The sequence below is a fragment of the Wasmannia auropunctata genome, unplaced genomic scaffold (assembly GCF_000956235.1).
Source record: "Wasmannia auropunctata unplaced genomic scaffold, wasmannia.A_1.0 LD335737.1, whole genome shotgun sequence".
Taxonomy (NCBI): domain Eukaryota; kingdom Metazoa; phylum Arthropoda; class Insecta; order Hymenoptera; family Formicidae; genus Wasmannia; species Wasmannia auropunctata.
The window spans coordinates 96,628-115,124 of record NW_012027153.1 but is presented as its reverse complement, the minus strand read 5'-3'; the positions used below and the strand labels follow the sequence as shown (position 1 = coordinate 115,124).

Sequence of the window (18,497 nt, the reverse complement as noted above, 5' to 3'; positions counted from 1 at the left end):
AATAATCACGGTTATATGTATAACACAGTTCTAAATGTAACTAAATTGTGAAAGGAACAATAACAAAAAGAAGAAATAAAGATTTAAAAAATACAGCATGCTACTTCAAAAAATCACAGCTACTTAATAAAAGATAAAGTTTTGTTTACAAAAAATATATGAATATGTAAATATAGCAAATCATCTAGTAGATAGACAACTATTTTAACAAAATAAAAATTTTTTTTTAATTAAACGCTAATAGAAAAAAAGATGAAGAAGTAGGCCGAGAGAGAGAGAGAGAGAGAGAGAGAGAGAGAGAGAGAGAGAGAGAGAGAGAGAGGAGGGGAGAGGGAGAGCGCGCAAAAAGAAAAACTGGGGCTTATAAAAGCCAAGAAAATTCCTAACACGTTTTTCGGCCAAATGCAAATTGCAGGGAGTTAATATACGAAGGCTAACGAGCGGAAATGATTTCATTTGCGTGACAAAATTGACAAAATTGCGTTACGCGACATTTTGTATAACGTATCGCGATTTTACTAACGTAATTTATCGCTCGCGGCATTCGAGAACTGTTGAATGTTTACGGCCGTATATTTGCGTGAACGCGGATCTCTCGCTTCCGCGGCGATTGTACGTCGGGGCAGAGATTTGACGGCGTGTGTGGCCGTCGGTGTCGGCGACGCGCCGGGTGATTGACGACACGACCGGTCGGGCGATTTCCGAACGCGATTTATTCGACTCACCCGAAACCAGCAGACCGAGGGTCAAGATTAGACACCTCATTTTTTATCTCTCATAGTCGTTTCGGGGCTGCCGGTCGATCTCCTCCTGTGGACTGTGGTGCACCGCGTCTCTGTCCGATCTCCGATCGATCTCCGCCCCCCCTCGAAAGGGGAAAGGGGGATGAGGTGGTGAGCGATTGTCGCAGGCCTGTAAAACCGGTAAAACGGCCCGCGAGTGATCGTACTCTTTGCACCCCGAAAATTGGCAACAACGTGCGCCAAAGAAAAGCGGAATCAGGATAAGTTTATCGGATAAATCGACGGTTCCCGGTTCTTCTCGCCTCCACGCTCCATGGCACCGTTACGTCGCTGCTTCGGACCTGCCTCGAATCTATCCCAACGCGATTTCTCATCGCGACGACGGCACGATCGTTATTTCCCTCTTTCCATCTCGCGCTCCAGCCCGCATAGTCCGCTCTCTCAAGCCCGCTTAATTCGCTAACAGCCTCGTGATCTAGATTCGCGTAATTGAAAAGCGCCGGCGGGGCGTGATACGTGCATCCCTCCGGATCTTTGTCTCTCTCTCCCCCGTCTTATCGCACCCTCGGCCCGAAGTCACTCGCCGGAGATCGTCGCTCGCCCCTGCCTGTATACGAAGTACGAAAATCCGCACGTTTTTCTCTTTATTCTTCCGGAGAACTCGAGTCTCGATTCGATTCACCGTGTCTCTTTTTCACTCTATTCGATTCCCCGGTGTCAATTTGCCGGTGTAAGACCGGAGATCGGCACCGATGGAGATTAGGAAGCCAGTGTCCGAGAGAGGAGCGAACGCGGTTGCCGTGAGAACGTACGCCACGCGATCCTGTTTCCTGTCGGCGACAGGCGTGTCTCCGGCGCGTCTCGACGCGTCGCGACGCCGAGCGTGTCGAGCCGGTCACGCGACGACGATCGACACGCGGCGGCGGTGGCCCTCCCTCGCGCGAAGGGGATGATCTCGGGATCGGCGGCGGGCGCGGGCGCGGGCCGATCCAGCTGGCGAGGGGTCAACTCCGTTGCACGGATAGCCGAGCGAAACTGAAGAGGACTGACAGTGCGTGCAACGCGGCTTTGCGCGGCCCTGCGCGGCCCGGGAGAGACGCCCTGCCATCTATCCTCGCACAACGCCCCGCACTCTCGTCCCCTCGCGCCGGGGGAGCGCACACTGTGTGTGTGTGTGCGAGGAGATGAGGGTGATATCCCTGGCGCAAGCGTGTATCTCTCTTCGTTTTATCGTCGTCGTCGTCGTCGTCGTCGTTGCCGTCGCCGTCGCCGTCGCGCACGCTCCCGCTCTCTCCTTGCCTTCCTTTTCCCCATCGTAATTTCTCTCTCTTTCTCCCGGTTCACCCTCGCGCGCTCCCTTCGCACCACAGCATCCCTAGCCGGGAATCCGGGAATCGAATACCGCCCCCGCGAGATACCACGGCGCCGATTAAACTTGGCAGTGGATAGATTCTATAGGATCTATTTGTGTTTTTTTTTCCTTCCCTCCTCCACCACACGTTTATACTCCGCTATCATTGCACTTCCTAGTCGAGTTTAGGATTGTTGGTCCAGTCGGTTAGAATATCTCAGAACGTATGGAAATTGTATCTGTACACATGTCGCTGTTACGGGAATTACACTGCGCTTTATAAATAGTATAAGGGGAACGGTAAAACGCCGGCGTAGAATTGAACAATTTAAATAACGTGCGCTGCGCGATATAATTTTTTCCTTTTTTGCTTTTATTATTTCTGTTAGAAATTTCGTATTTTCGAAGGAAATTGATCGAACATTTTTTTAAGAATTTTAAAAAATAATTTAAAAAAATGTTTAAATGTTAAAAGAGCGCACGGAAATTATTAAAAGTTATGTAAAACATTGAAAATGTTTTTCATCGCATTGAAACATTATTTATTATGCGGAGGGCAAAAAGCCCTGTCTCCTTCCTTTTCGAATTTTTTATCATATTTGCGAACACTACCGAGTTCTATAGCGTGCTTTTGTATATTTTTCATTTCGAATTAATTCCTAGTCTGTATTATGAACAGTTTATTAACTTTTACATATTATTTTTTAATTTTCTGGTAACGCAAACTTGCTACGATAATTAACAATATCTTTATAAATCCGTTTGCTCGAAATTAAAACCAGTAATAATTACACGTATGTTGTATTTTGCATTAATATCGTTTCTTTCTCTCTTTCTATCTCGGTTCTTTCATAAAATAAAATGTACCGTCGATCATGCGAACAAAAACGAAATATTTCACGTCATTCATCCTTTTCTCGCGAATTCCCTAAGCCCGTGAACGCGTTAAAGGCGAAGAATCGGAGGCGTCCAAAAGCTTTCGTGGCAACGAACTCCGCATTTGTAACTGATGCACCAGTTGGCCGTGTTTCGCGCCTGCCCGTTTTGCTTTCACTTTTTCCGCGAATGTTCTCTGTTTCTCTCTCTCTCTCTCTCTCTCTCTCTCTGTTTAGGCCATAAATTTTGCAGCGTTGTTTGCCATCGGAAGATCGTGATCCTTTTGCGCCGCTCGCGGCAATATTTCCGCCCTTTGATCGCTAATCGGCTTATTAACTCGATCCTCTTTTTCGCCGGCGACTCGCACGCGCGATCGCTACTTTACGTTACTTTACTATCAACGCTACTTTACGATTTTCGCTCTGTTCTGCTTCGCGGCGCGCAAAAGTACTGCGGCGAAACTTAATCAGTCGACAACAAGCTCCACAGAGGCAAATATTCAATAAGCAAACGTCCGTTCGACAACGAATTAGATAAATGGGTTAATAAATTCAATTGTACTGCAAGTTTGCGGAACTGTCAGGAAAGTTTGTGCTCATTAAGCGTGTCTGTTGAAGCGTATCTCCGATCCTCCGCCGTAACGCGTTCTTTTTTTTCCCCCTGCAATCTAAAACGGCGATGTTTAACAATTGTTACAGCGGAGCGCACGATGAATGTAAAACGAAAAACAAAAGAGCAGAGTAATTTCGCAACTTTTGTTTTAAAAATGAACGTATACGTCAGTTTCTTGTAGATCAGAAACAGGAGACTGAATTCACACGGAAAAATATGTGTGCTATTTTCTAATTTTCTCTTTACTTGCTGACGCATGTAAATTACGTAATCATACAGAGCTCATAAATTCAAAAAATAAGTATAATCTACTGCTACGTATTTCAGTGTTTTATTATATGTGGCAAAGACAGTCTGTATGTATAGTGTTGAGAATTTTTCAATTAAATTATGTGTATATATATTTAAAAAAATATGTATGTATACACACATAAGTGTATTTTTAAAAAATTAAAATAATAATAATAATACATTATACGAGCCTCTATTTCTTCAAGCTAAATAATATAATTATATTTAAAATTATATACATATGTATATATATAAAATACATCGTTAATATAAATTTTAAAAATATATTTTTTAAATTTATATTATTTTTAAAATATATTTAATATCACATACGTATGTAAATTAGATATATTTAAAATTATATTTTTCTTATGTATTTTTAATATCATATTTAAAATAGGAATATTTGATTTAAACATGAAATAAGAAAGAGAGTAATAAATTTAAGTTCATTTAATTAAGAATTAATAATTCACTTTATTAAGTCTTGACCTGTCTTGACCTCAATTCAGTAAAGTATATTGGAAAAGCTATGCTTTTCCAAAGTAAATAAAATAGGAGGATAAAATATAAAGTTAAATAGAAATATGTATATGTGTATGCAACAAAATGTTACATAATATAAAATAAATTATAAAGTTAAAACTATATATATTTTTACTTGATGAAATAAATATAATATGTATCTAGTAGGAAAAATGAATCTATTAATAAGAGCATTAAAAATTTTCTGTAGCATATTAATTTTAATTGTAGCAAATTCTAGTGGAACTAATTATATATTTTTACTGAAAGACATATAGTTATCTTAATTAAATGCTTGTTAAGTTCGCAGTTTCTTTGTTCTCAATTAACTTCCATCTACTGTATATAATTGATAAAAGGAATAAAGTAAGCAAACGAAGTGAACAAATGAAAATAGGATATATCAAGAGAATGGAAGACGACTAAATGAGCTTTGTGCAATGAAATTTCTTTCAAAGTCGAAATCATATTACTCAATGCAGTCTATCGATATGCGATTCGATAGTACTCGAGAGACCGAAGCGCGTGTGTGTTCGAGAAGTGGCTTCGACTACGTCGTAGGTTATGTTGCTCGAGTTGCATGGATCATCGTGTGCAAGCAACATTATCTTAAATATGATATTAGAACGTAATAGCAGGTAGTTTGTGAGTGGCAGCTGGCTGTACCGAGCAGTTACCTTAACTTATTACTTCGTGCGAGAGATAACAACTTAGTTTACAACGGTAAGTTGAGATTCATTGCGTTTGCACGTAACCTATTCCGAGCCAGGTAAAGGAACGTCTTGTCAAATCTACTTTATTTTTTTTTTGTTCTCCCCCGAAGATGGACGACCAGGCGTGTCCACGGTGTAAAACCACCAAATACCGAAATCCATCGTTGAAGATGATGGTGAACGTCTGCGGGCATGCATTGTGCGAGAGCTGCGTGGACCTGCTCTTTCTGAAAGGTTCGATCCACTTCCACGATTATTATTTGTTTGCATTTTATTTTGACGAAAGCGGAGAGTGTCACTTCAGTAATGCTTACAATTGAAATTATTTCAGGCTCCGGATCCTGTCCAGAATGCAAAATTCCACTGAGGAGGACGAACTTTAGGGTTCAAATGTTCGAGGATTCTATGGTCGAAAAGGAAATGAATATAAGGAAACGTATCCTGCGAGATTTTAACAAAAGGGAAGAAGACTTTTCTACATTAAGGGAATATAACGATTATCTGGAGGAAATCGAGACTATAATATATAATCTGGCCAACAACATCGACGTGGTTGAAATGAACAAGAAAATAGAGCAGTATAAGAAGGATAACAAGGAGCAAATAGCGAAGAGTAAAGCGAAGCTCGGCAGAAACGAGTACGAGCTGGAGGAGATAATAGAGCTGGAGAAGCAGAAGGAGGAGGAGAGGAGGATAGAAATTGCCAAGGAAGAGGTCGAGGCGAAGAAGAAGAAGATTCGCGAGAAGGAAGCTCTGATCGACGAGCTGACGTTCTCCGACGCGAATGCCAAGAACATCGTCGAATCGTTCGCCTCCGCGATACAGACGCAGAGGAAGGAGGCGAAGGCCGCCTCGTCGCCCACCGTCCGGACGAATCAGTTCAGTACGGGAATTAAATTTGGTACTCAGGGAAATCAGAATTACTTATCGGTGCCAAAGGTAGAAGAGGGGCCTCTCTACTCTTACACGCCCATCCGGCAGCAGATAGACGGCCCGTCGCCGCCCACCTGGCGGGAGCTCCAACCTCGTGGATACGTTTCGCACATACGTAACGATTGCCAGGTCGAAAGAGCGGGCGGATTTAGGGCGCACGTCGCGTGCCTGCGAGCGTTGCAGGAAGCGATGGCCGGTCTGTACCACAATCCCTCGCAACGACAAACGGAGTTTGCACCTGTATGACCACGCAAGACACTTTCAAACAACGAATGTGATATTTCTCTGTTTGTCCTAATTTTTTTTCAAAATGACACATTGAATACTACTACAATCAGCTGTCAAGTTAAGAATTATTATTTCTGTTGTCACATGACATGTCAATTCAGAATTTTGTTATGCAGTGACAGTGCCTTGAGTATAAATTAATGCGTATATGAGGTTGTAGCTCAAATTACCAAAGCACTTCTGTCATCAGTGAGATAATTTTCTGCTTTGTTAAATGTACATATATATTTCTCACTATTAAAATAATTTCACTGTTTATTAATATTAAAATCTTATATCGTTAGATTTAGAGCGCATTCCTTGGCGATCAAAGGAAAACAGGATTTTTTTTAGTGAAACGTATTATGTTACATTGAATAAAAATGAGATGTAAAATTAACATTGTTACTAGTTTCGAAATATTGTGTGATATATACTCATATATGTATATATTACATAATATGATTCTGCAAGGAAGAAAATAAATTTTTTGTGATTTGTATGTCGGTGTTGTTTCCGTAAGACAATTATTTATAAGCATACTTATCAATAATTTGTAATAATTTATCGTGGGTTATAATTTTTTTATATAAAAAAATGCTTTTATTAACTAATTATGTTTTTCAAACCTTTATCCACTGTTGCTCATTTAAATTTAATTACCCTATCAGACCCGTAGATGGCAGTGTTAGCTTCATAATATAAATAATAGCACTTACAAAGAAATATAACGAATATAAACGAAAATATAAAGAATTTTTTTTTTTAAGAAAAGGAATAGTTGATTTATTAGAAAATTTTACATAATAAATATTAATTTATTTATTTCCAATTTTTTCAAAGAACTTTTAATATAAATTGACTTTAACTGGACAAATGTTTTAATTAATACGAATTCAATAAATTAATTACATAATAAATTACATAATCATAAGTATTTTACGATAAGTAATAAATTGAGATCACCGAATTCCATTCACGGTTGTTAAATAATATGCAGAAAACAGGATTTTTTTATATTTGGTTTATTTTTTGTTGAAAGTAAATAAAGCACGATTCTCATTTCAAAACTAAAACGTAAATATTATCATATTTTAAAAAATACAGCAATAATTACCTACGTTTTCGATTATTGCAACCCACAGCAGAAGTGTCCAAAATATATTGTAGGGATACAATATATTTAAAGATATATAATATATACAATATATACAATATATTTGGGATAGGTATGTGATATCTTTAGGATATCGCTATATTTGAAATATTTCTGCTGTGTGGGAATTATTTCGCATAATATATGCGTTACTTTATATTATAGTTTATAATTCATAATATTAATTTTATAAAGATTGAAAGTAAAATGATTTTGACAAATCCAAAATCGAAATTGTTTTTACGCTTATGTGTTAAAACGGATATTATGTATAATTATGGTCAATTAGCACATATCTTCATCTCAATTATAGCAAGATTATATCGATTTTAACTCCATGATATACTATTATACTCGTAAATTACATCGTTACATCGTGATATAACATGAGTCAACATACATGTAAAATAAAAAAAGATCGAGGATTAAAAATTATTAATATCTTCGTCAGGCATGTAATAAAGATGAATTTATAATAGAGAAACTAGCAACTATTGATTTGAATTGATATTTTTCATAAAAATTTGTTATTTAAGTTGATCTTAATCACATAAAATACCTGTAGTTACAATAGTTAGATATAATTCGTTAAATCTATATCCATTATAAAACTTGTTCGATTCAAAAGTTCTAAAAATTTGGATTGTTATATATAATTATAAATTTTGATGATGTACATATGTTACTTGATATAATCATTGTTTAGAATAAAAAAATTATGTCTGGATACGAAGAAAACGCGAAATGCATATTAAATAAATTATGATTGGATTACAATACATCAGTATTGATTAAACAATCCGATTCTCGTGACTGGCAGGAAATAACGAAACAATCGTTCCTGTCAAGGAGAATGGAATCTCCTATTTCCATTATCATAATGACGAGAAATAATTTCAACTGTATTACATCAATTAATTTGTAACTCATCTTTCAGATAACATTCGAATAAGACAATGTACGCGATATGTACGCTATAAATTTAAATAAATAAACGTAACTTTAATAAAGTTACACATTACAATATACGAACCCCTTTCTGGACTTTGTGTTTTCAGAAGTGAAGATTCATAATACAGCTTTATTTAAAATTTATTTTTACATTGAACGTTTCTTAAACGTTCTTAACTTTGCGAAGGAAAATTTGAGCAATAGAAAATTAAATATTTGAAATTACTCGCATTTGCTATTTGCCATCGCTTGAACAAATTTACGTATCGACGTTATGCTTAATGTCACTTTCGCGTTTTTAATATTACAAGTAGGGACATAATTTTTATGCCGGCAACGTTCTTTTTATTGAAAATAATAAATCACGAGTCGAAATTTTTATATCATTATCTACATTTCTCTCAAAGAAAAAATCATTGATTATCCACTATTTCCTATGTGAAATATTAATTATTTAATTTACTGATTTCATTTCACTTCTATAAACGTTCTCTATCATCTCAGTAAACAAAAAAAAATTAAATTAAGATACATTTATGAATTGTTGTAATAATTTTAAAAATTATATTTAATTTTTGTATCTATCAAAAGCGATGTTTATTGAGCATTTGAGAATGATATTTCCGAGTGATACTGCCAATACGCACAGGGACAGGGAATAGCGGTATTTTTCAAATGTCGGTTCCTATGTTCGAGATGATTTCTCATCTCGAGCGACGAAACGTATTTACGCGGCGCGATCGCGCGACTCGACGCGACGCAGAACAGCCGTGATCGCGTCTCACCTGGTCTCACCGTTAAGTCAGATTCAATGAGACAGGCGCGAGTCCGAGTAACGAATCGCGAGCGAGCGAACCGTACGCGGCTCGCACCGTCCCGTCCGCCGGTGCGCCGAAATGCTTAATTAGCGCGAGTGGAGCCTTGGAGGCTCTTCGCCGACGCGACCAATCGGCGAGCCGCGAACGTACGGTGACTCCGCCCATCGTGAGAGCCCCGTTGCCCTTTTCCTCGTGACTACCGGCCACAGTCCGTACGCGAACGTTCACGGAGCGTCGTCTCGCCCGTGTCGGCTCCGGGTTGCGGTCACCGTGCGCGACGACGACAACGACGACAACGACGATTGTTCTCGCGGCTTTTCGCCAGCGCGAAAGTTCCGCCGATTAAAATCCCCGAGGGCTCGTCAGAGATCGCCCTTCGTCCCTTTTCTCGGGACCGCGCGAAGCTTTTCGAGGAACGGACTTCGACGGCGACCTACGGCCGCCGATCGGCTCCGTCCGCGTTGCTCGATTGCGTCGCGTCGCGGCATTCGAATCGGTCGCGCGTCGCCGGAAACATGTAAGACGAGACGAGGGGGACCGGAGCTGGAGAACTTTCGTCCGTCTTTCGGAGCACAGCGCGGCGCAGCGCGTGAGAAGGGAGACGCGAGGGTACCGCGGGGTGTCGATCCGCACCGGGCGCGCGCGCTCCGAGATCGCTCGATCCTGTGGTCCGCCACGCTCTGTCACTCTCCTTCTCCCTCGCGCACCGGATCCTTCGCGCCGCCGGTCGGGCGATCATCACCGGGCCGACATTCGCACGCCGATATATCGCTCGCGTTTGCGAGGGGGAAAAAAAACGATGCAAAACACGGACCGTCGTCGGTGGCGCATGTAAGAATGCGAGGCTGAGACGACGGGGAGCGCACGAACGAAGGGCCACGTAAATCTCTTCCTCGCGCATCTTCCACGAGGAGATTCGACTTTCGAGGGGATTCGGCGGTCGAGTTAACGAAGAGAGAAAGAGAGTCTCCACGCACGCACGCACACACACACGGGATCGTCGCACGCAACGTACGCTCGTCATGTCAATGAGCTACCTGCTCGTGTCTTTGCTGATCGTCGCGTGGCAAAGCGGCGCGCAAGCCAACTGGTGGTGAGTCAAAGTTACATGGTTACCTCTTTTTTACGGCTAAATGGAACTGAAGCAGCAAGATTCGTATATTAACTCGTCGTTTATTTAAGGTGAAAGCGCGTGGCACGATTACTAAGGCGGGACATAAAACTATAGCTAAGTTAAGTCGTAAAATTATTTGGAATATTAGAATATTCATTTAGAGTAGAAACTTTCTCAGAATATTTTAAACCAAGCGTGGTCTCAAGTCATACCAGTAAAATTGATCTGATCCAAAATCATTTAAATTGACTTTTAATTTCTCGTTTTATCATTAACAATAGCACAGAGCAGTTGTAAAATAAACACTACAGAAACACTAAAGAAAATTATATTTCGCCTTGGTAATTCCAGCTTAAGCGCTATACGTTTGACATTGGACTTAGTCATCCAAGCTCGAATTTGATCAATTTTTCGTGAGGATATAATCTTATCTTGCGATAAAAACGGACGCAGAAATACGGACATAAAAAAATCCGCGGCAATATCTGAAAATCGTCTCAATTATTTTAACGCTCTTCAAATATTTTTTAGATTCTCATGTTTAAATTATATTAAATTAAATGTTGCTACAAGATGATACAATTTGCAATTGTGTTATAGGACTTAACTAGACCTTCTGATTATTGTTGCTATTTCTGCGTAGATCTTTAATACTTTCACTACCGAGAATGCCTATCGGACGCCTCCGGTTTCTTATAAAAAGAGCTGAGGGAGAAGGGGGCACCCAAAGTCGATTTATCCTTGTCACGTTTCAGCCACTAGCGCGGATCTTCAAATAATAATTGTAATTCGCGGTTGCTAAAATAATATAAAAATAGTTAAAACGTCAGGGGAGAAATGTAAGAAAACAATCACAAAACCATCGTTCATAATTAAAAAAATTACATCCTAAGTAATTGAAGATCGTTCTCATCGTTTCTACAAAGTGTATCGTATTAATTCTGCACTGACTTGAAATCTTCTTTTTAATGAAGATCCTTAGGATGAAGATCCCATCTCAGATGGTATCGTCTACAATGATGAAAGGAAAGTAGTTATAATAATAGCGCGTCGGACTTGGGGAAGATATCGTTATTATTTATCAAAATTAAGAAAAAGTTTATCGAGATTTATAATATCATTAGCGTGCAATCGCGTGTGCGCGAGCGCACGATCAGGGAATGCATTCTCCTGCAAGCATCATCTCTATCTACGGTAATTTCCTCCGGGAGACGAAGGCAAACTTGTCTCTCCCTCAGTCCCCCTCCCGGTCTCTCTCTCGCTATCCAAGCACTTTGGCCGCAACCGGCCAAACAAATGCGTTCTCCACTGCAGACAAATATCCTTCGCGAGTTCCGGACGGCCGAATTATTTTTATTGACACGATGATCGCGCGTTGATGCGCCACGGTTTACTCGCGAAAACACCGCGCCTCGCGGATGTGATCACGCGAGGAGGGAATCCCCGTCCGCGGGGAATTACCGGACGTCCAACGCCGGCTTTCTTCGTGATTATTCGAACGGCAGCATCCCCCGAGATGCTCCCGCGCGCGCGCGGGATCTAAAGTGGCTGTGTAAGTAGCGAGTTATTACGCGAGTTACGTCCAACGCCACTCAACAGTCGACGGCGAGTTCAAGGACACATATCGAAAACCGCAACTACACTGCAAATATTTGCCTCATCTTGTCTGGCGGTTCCTTTTGGAAGGAAACAGGCTGTAATTTGATTCGTAAAAGGAGAAGCGATTTAGAAAATAATCGCATTAATTCCTCTCATCAATGCGCTCTGACGCCCGAATTCAGCACGTAATTATCGATAAATTTTCTTGAGAGATTCTCCTTGATCCTTTCTAATTCCTCGCGCCGATTAAAGTTACAAAACCGCAATATTCCAGCGAATATATGAATAAAATTTTGATGTGTCTGTCATCTTAATCGTGTAAGATTTATCTTAAATCCTCATTCGTTGTTAACTTTTACTTCACCGTTGATCAATTCGAATACTCGCCAAGTTATTTAAATAATATGACTTATTATCATGGCTCTTAAAATTTCTCATCGTAATGATTAAAAAAAAAAAAGTAGGATCGCCAATCGCGAGGTAACGTTAATCAGACACGACGAAGGATACGGATATTGTCGGGAACGATTTTGGCGGTAAATTTGAGAAATGTCCGAGACGCGCGCGCCGGACAGTCGTCGATAGTCACGAATCCATAATGGTCGAATAATCCCCTTCGATCGGCCGAGCCGCCGCGAGCGAGATCGGAGGAAGCCCCGGCGGTAATGGCTACGCGGAGCGTACCCGCTACACACCGGCGCGGTGTACAGGTATAAGCGACAAAACGTGCCCCCTATACAATCTTAAATGAGGAAGCGAGCGGTCGATCCTTTACGGCCGAGCATGATTTTCTACCCAGATATTTCATTTCCCGACAAACCCGTTCCCTCGGGCGATTAATCGCCCCGTTATCGGCGCGCGTGGCGAATCCGCCGATTAGGGTCACCGATACGCCCGATATTGGAAAGTATCGACCATCTATCTCGCTCTTAACATCGACTGTAGTACGGCATAATGATATTTAATGCACTCCGGCGAACGATATACTCCGATCATCGAGAGCTGCAGATTTTCCTCCTACAGTAAAAACGAAACAAATGATGCAGGTCTCTCTCCTTGAACAGTCATCTATCTTTCATATTTAATTTTTTAGTCCTCGACTGACTACTTAATGATATCAATCAAGACTTTTTTGTTAACACGTATTGCACGTCGTGGCATTGATATCGCTCTGTCGGAATAGACAGACGTGTAACAGAAGTATCGATACGCTTTTTTAAGTGAACATTACAATTGATTTTTAAGGAGAAAATTGAAATTAATTCGTTTAGAATAAACGGTGATTTGATCTTATATTATCTCTTTACTCTTATAACTTTTTTTACATCCGACTTACATATTTTTCATTACTGCACCCTTCATAATATTATGTTAGCCTTAGCTGCGTTTAAAGCAGAAACATGTACACGAGTTGTGATTATCCGTTCAGTCAGCTATACGAGTGCGTCATGTCGATCGTTCTCCCGGAGAATACCACTAACTTAGCTATCGGCGATCATTAAAGAGTAGCCTACCGACTAAATTGAAGAATATCCCTGGAGAGTCGACTTGACTCTTATCCGATCGCGAAAACTAACGACGCGCACGAATAACGTGGCGCGCGGGATGTACGTTATCAATCAACTCAAATTATTATTGTCGATCGCTCTTCAGACATCTCAATTGCCAGTAATATTCTACAGTTAACGTGATCTATGATTGCGCAATGTACACTCAAGAATTGAGTTTTACGCGTATAAGGTCGCGTAAGAGATCCACCGTTGCAGATTTCTTCTATCGTTGGCGCGTTTGTTTCTTCCCTTCTCTTCCTCAAATAGTTTATCAAAGCGCGCTCGATAACACGGTCGATTTCACGTCGTCATTATGGATGTCTATTGTGGACCGGGGGACCGTATCTCGAAGCGAGTCATGAATTTTCGAGGCTTTCGATTCTCGCTCACGGGAACGCGAGGGCCCCTCCACGCCGTACGCTATTAATTCAGGGGTGCCTCGAGCATGACTATATGCCGGTTTTAATGAGGTTTAACGAGGGCGTCCTTTCTTATTTTCAGCTTTTGTTTACCATTTCGAGCGGCCACTCGATTTATCGATCTCTCTTGCGCTCTTTCGCCTTCCACAGAATCTAACGTGCCTCAGGAATTAGACGCGCGCGCACCCTCGAGTTATTCCTCTCGGCTTATCCGACGAAGGGAGAAGCGGGAACGATTTACTGCTCCTTCTCTTTCTCCGCGTAAATTTGACGATAAAAATCTAGAATGTATGCCGTTTGTGACGTTTATCAATTGTATTGTAACGAAGCCTATTTTGACTCTATCGTAATAAACCACTGCGTTGAATATTTGTAGAAACAAACTGTGCTGCATGTGTGGATAGAGCGCAGGAAAATTGACTTTATTAGAGTTAAAAAAATGTATAAAAATAAATAATTTTTTAAGCTTTACATATTAAAATATAGATACCAAGATACCAAGTGACATTCAACAATCGATAAAATGTTTGCGAACTGCGAGTTTGCGATAGTGTTAAATATATATATGCCATAACATTAACTATACATAATAAAAATGAGATATAAAGACTAACATCATATTGTGCAGTACTGAATGGCGTTTTCTTAGGCAAGAGTTAGCTGACAAGCCGATACATGAAAAGGTAACAAGCTCTCCACGAGCGGATTATAAGTCTAAATACCGAGGCCAAACCTGTCATTCGATGATTGACAAAAATGTGATGGTAGTCAATGCGCTCGCTGCCGGCTGACGAGGACGAGCGATCGAGACAAAGACGATGCCGCTGTCTTTTGAAACGTCACGATCTTCATAAAGAAATAGAAAGAACGCGGCCGTAAACCAACACGCAGCGGTGGAGCGCACGAGGGTGAAGAGGAACCGGGTGGCAGGAGCGAGAAGACCGGGGACGAGAGGGAGTGCGCAGCCGCCCGGCCGCCACCGCCGTCGCCGTCGCCGTCGCCGCCGGGGCAGATTTAATAAAAGCGTCTTTATTGCCAAACGCGCGAGTCTCCGGTCGGGTGCGTTATAGTTGCACGCGCGCATCGTCTTTACGACGAGCGATTAAAATTGGTATTAACACGCTAACGTTTTACTTCTTCCCCCCTCCGCAATAATCCCGGCCCCGTCGCTGTAGGCAGGCCGCCGGCCATTACCGCTCCTCCTGAAACGACCCGGCACGACGACGGTCAAGCCGGACCCGAATGACGATTTTGCGCTTTATTTCCCGGCGCTCGCACGCGCTTTTATCGCGAAGGACGGCGCACATCCGCCGACGGTGATGACACTGACGAGATTGCTGGCCGGCGCGTCGAGCAATGTCGTCGCCGTAAGCTCGCCTGCGGGCACGGGCGAATTTCTTTCCTTTCGTCTTATAACGCATGTTCGTGTAGCGCGATGATACGCGGTAATGGTTTCGATACGAAACGGAATGTTTAATACATACTATATAATAACATAATCGATACGTGTATAATACAGAATAAATAAATATCGATATTTTCAACCGTCGGACGGAAATTTAATAATTGATAATAATTTTTTTGTAAATCTTATTCTATGTTTTTGAACCATGCATCGATTACTTACTTGATATTAAAACAATATTTTTTTTATACCAAACAGAATGATCTCGGAAATTGTAATCTACGATCGAAAAAAGATGATGAAAAAAAATATAAAATAAAGAGAGTAAGTGCTTTCTAACAGATTTATACAAGTTTCGTTCAAACAAAGCGAATGATTATATATCACATAATTTTTAAGAACGTTAAAAAAACGACACAGAGTTGTGCTTGTCTTCCTTTATCTTCTCCATCGTATTTCATAAAATACGTGTTCGACAAATCGAAAGTGACAAAAAGGCTATTTCGAAAATGGCTCTTTTTTTGTTAGGATACGGGAATCTTCGAAACCGAGAATTTACGCGAAGAGAAAGACTCACGCCGGTGTGTCGTATTGTGGAATATCAGGGTCACCGCTCGTCGGAAACCCGTAGTACATTGCTCGCGAGAAGATTCGATGACGGGATAAGGGCGCGCGATCTCGTCGTTATGTGTTTCGCTTCGCGACGTAGAAAGCGCTTTATAGGGACGACGGGCGCGTCGCGGGCCAATACGACGCGCGTATCTCGTCGTACTTTAGTTACTGCTACTCCCCGGTCCTCGTATTTTTTTTATAAGACCCATATAAAAAGTACCGTAATATATGACCTAGCCGTCTCGTAAAAATAAACGGCATCGCCGCCGATAACATGTTCCCCTTCGGCGCGACGTGTCATCCCCTCGCGAAAGCCACCCCCCCGGAGATCCGATGGCGCTATACGCTACCGTCAGGCCAGGAGGGATAAATCGGGATTACCGCGCGTTCCGTTAATTCGATCGTTCGGAATTCGCGCGGGTAAGTACCGATCGCGCCTATAAAATCCGTCTCCCTCGTCGGAGCCTATTTCCCCCCCCCTGTGTTGGACTCGCGGCAACACACTCTTGCGTTACGCAAGATGAATTTTTCTGCGAAACCCTAGTGCGCGATCGAGAGAACGTATCCGCCGAATCCTCGTGGAATCCGCGTTAATAATAACCTCGCGGTGTGGTGGAAGAGCCTGGAAGGATCATCGGACGGCACGGCACGGCACACGGAGTGGCTTCAGTGGCGCGCGGCAAAAACCTAATAGCATCCTGTTTTGTTTAGTATTTCTCGTTTTACATCGAGAGAGCGTGCGAGAGGAAGAGAGATAGACAGATAGATGGAAGAGAGAGAGAGAGAGAGAGAGAGAGAGGAGTGAAGAGGGGAAGGGATACTAAGAAGAAAGAGTGAAGCTGCATCTTCCCTGACCCCTCGTCCTGCTGGACATCTCTTCCTCTCGCTCGAAGAATCTCCGACAAAGGAGGCCGCCGCGAGCTTTGGTAGCATGCCTTCGGGACTCCTTCGGCAATGTTTCCCTGGAGCCTGAGATATATTGTCATAACGAAGAGGCCCGGGTTAGGCTACACGGGGCCACTTCTCTTTTAGTCCTCCGCCTCTTCTCTCTTTTTCCGCATCTTCAAACTCCTCCTTTCTCTCCCATTCTTTTGTACTCGCCCACTTTTCAATTTTCCAGAACGATTTCGTTATACGTGCAAATTTCAGTTTTTTTTTCTCTCTCTCTCGAGACGCACGATCAGCTCCGATACGCTGATTACTCCAACTACCGTGTATCCGGAGCCGAATTGTTTCGGAGACTGACAAATGGCGTAACTTGAAAGGAAGCAAATAACAAACTTGGCCCGTCGAATTTTTTCGGAATATGCTGAGGCACGTATATAAGCGGAGAGGAGGGAAAAAAATTGCAGAGGTATTCATTACTGCGAATTCCTTTATCAAAAATACTTGCCAGCTAAACAATCGGTTTTTTTTGTGTGTGACTACAGCGGGAGTCGAGAGAGCTTTCGACGATTTTTGTTTTTATACAATAACGGCTACGCGTTTCTCGTACCTGGCGTATTATTTTTTTTTTCTCCTTGGATTGGGTGCGCGGCCGGTTCGTTATTTGCACTCGCTTTTGCGATCGCGCGCTCCGCTCATTGTTCCCGTAACATTTTTTTCGCGGCGCGCGTAATTAACCGCGCAAATGTTCATATTCATCAAGGAACAATAACCTGTTGTTAGCTCGCGGTCGACCTGCTGCCTCCATAGAATGGGTATACGGTGCCCGGAAGGCACGGCGCGATTGACGTGCTGGATTGATAAATATCGGGGAATGTCGAGCGTACGTGTTTCAATGGTCGCCGCAGCGCTCACAACCCCCCGCTCTCGGTGGCGTGACCGCCGCGCGCAAAATCAGATAGATTTCGCCGTGTAACCCCCGGGGTTACGATCTCACGACGTCTATAATAATCGAAAATCGCGGCCCCGCCGTACTCCGGAAATATTGGAAAAACGTCAGACGCTCCCCGTACGTATACGTACCTCCGCGCCGTGCTGCAGACTATAGATAGACTATCGGCGACGCACACTTGTTGAACGCGTGGTTTATCTTGGTCTATAGATCACTCAGAGTCTAACGAGTCTTCCCCAGTGACTCTTCCCTTGTTCACCTCCTTATTCGTCTCCTTACTCGCGAAGATACAGATACGCGATGTTATTACCAGCCTCAAGCCACCGTATAATATCATCGTGCAACTGTTTGCATTATTTCTCTTGTAGAATCTCTTTCAGAATCTATTTACAAAACATGACATCTATTCTGTTTTAAAATCCACTTTAAAGCTGTGCAATATTATCCCTTTTTTTTTCAGAATCGCAATATATCTAAAGATATAGCAATCGGAAAAAGTCGCTAAAGTTCGAAATGGAAAAAAAAATATTGCGAGAAATGAAATTATTGAAAATTATTTGCTTCCCAGCAGTAAAATTATTATTCAATTATTTTCTTCTTGATTTATTTTGTATCGATAAAGAAACTGTAGAGAAAGAATTATGTCAAATTGTGCGTTTTTCGATGAAAGAAATAAAGAATATACATACTGCTGGGAAGTTTTGTTTGTTCCTATCAAAAAATAT

The 18,497-nt window shown here is 41.8% G+C and overlaps 2 protein-coding genes across 2 annotated transcripts in view; one reads left to right on the top strand and one right to left on the bottom strand.

Annotated features, from left to right (window-relative positions):
• The window catches only part of LOC105456166 (UDP-glucuronosyltransferase 2C1-like), a 59,484-nt gene that overhangs the window by 4,564 nt on the left and 36,423 nt on the right, over nt 1–18,497 (bottom strand). The window lies entirely within an intron of this gene.
• Nucleotides 4,919–6,813, top strand: LOC105456165 (CDK-activating kinase assembly factor MAT1). Its single transcript, XM_011699998.1, has 3 exons — nt 4,919–5,121; nt 5,222–5,345; nt 5,443–6,813. Exons 2-3 carry the CDS (start codon nt 5,222–5,224, stop codon nt 6,288–6,290), a joined length of 972 nt encoding a protein of 323 aa, XP_011698300.1. The 5' UTR covers nt 4,919–5,121; the 3' UTR covers nt 6,291–6,813.

Bases quoted from the DNA above. Each gene is read 5' to 3' on its own strand.
- LOC105456165 (XM_011699998.1), top strand. From the start codon at position 5,222: ATGGACGACCAGGCGTGTCCACGGTGTAAAACCACCAAATACCGAAAT. The intron at 5,346-5,442 runs GTTCGATCCACT...AAATTATTTCAG, and splicing joins GGACCTGCTCTTTCTGAAAG to GCTCCGGATCCTGTCCAGAA.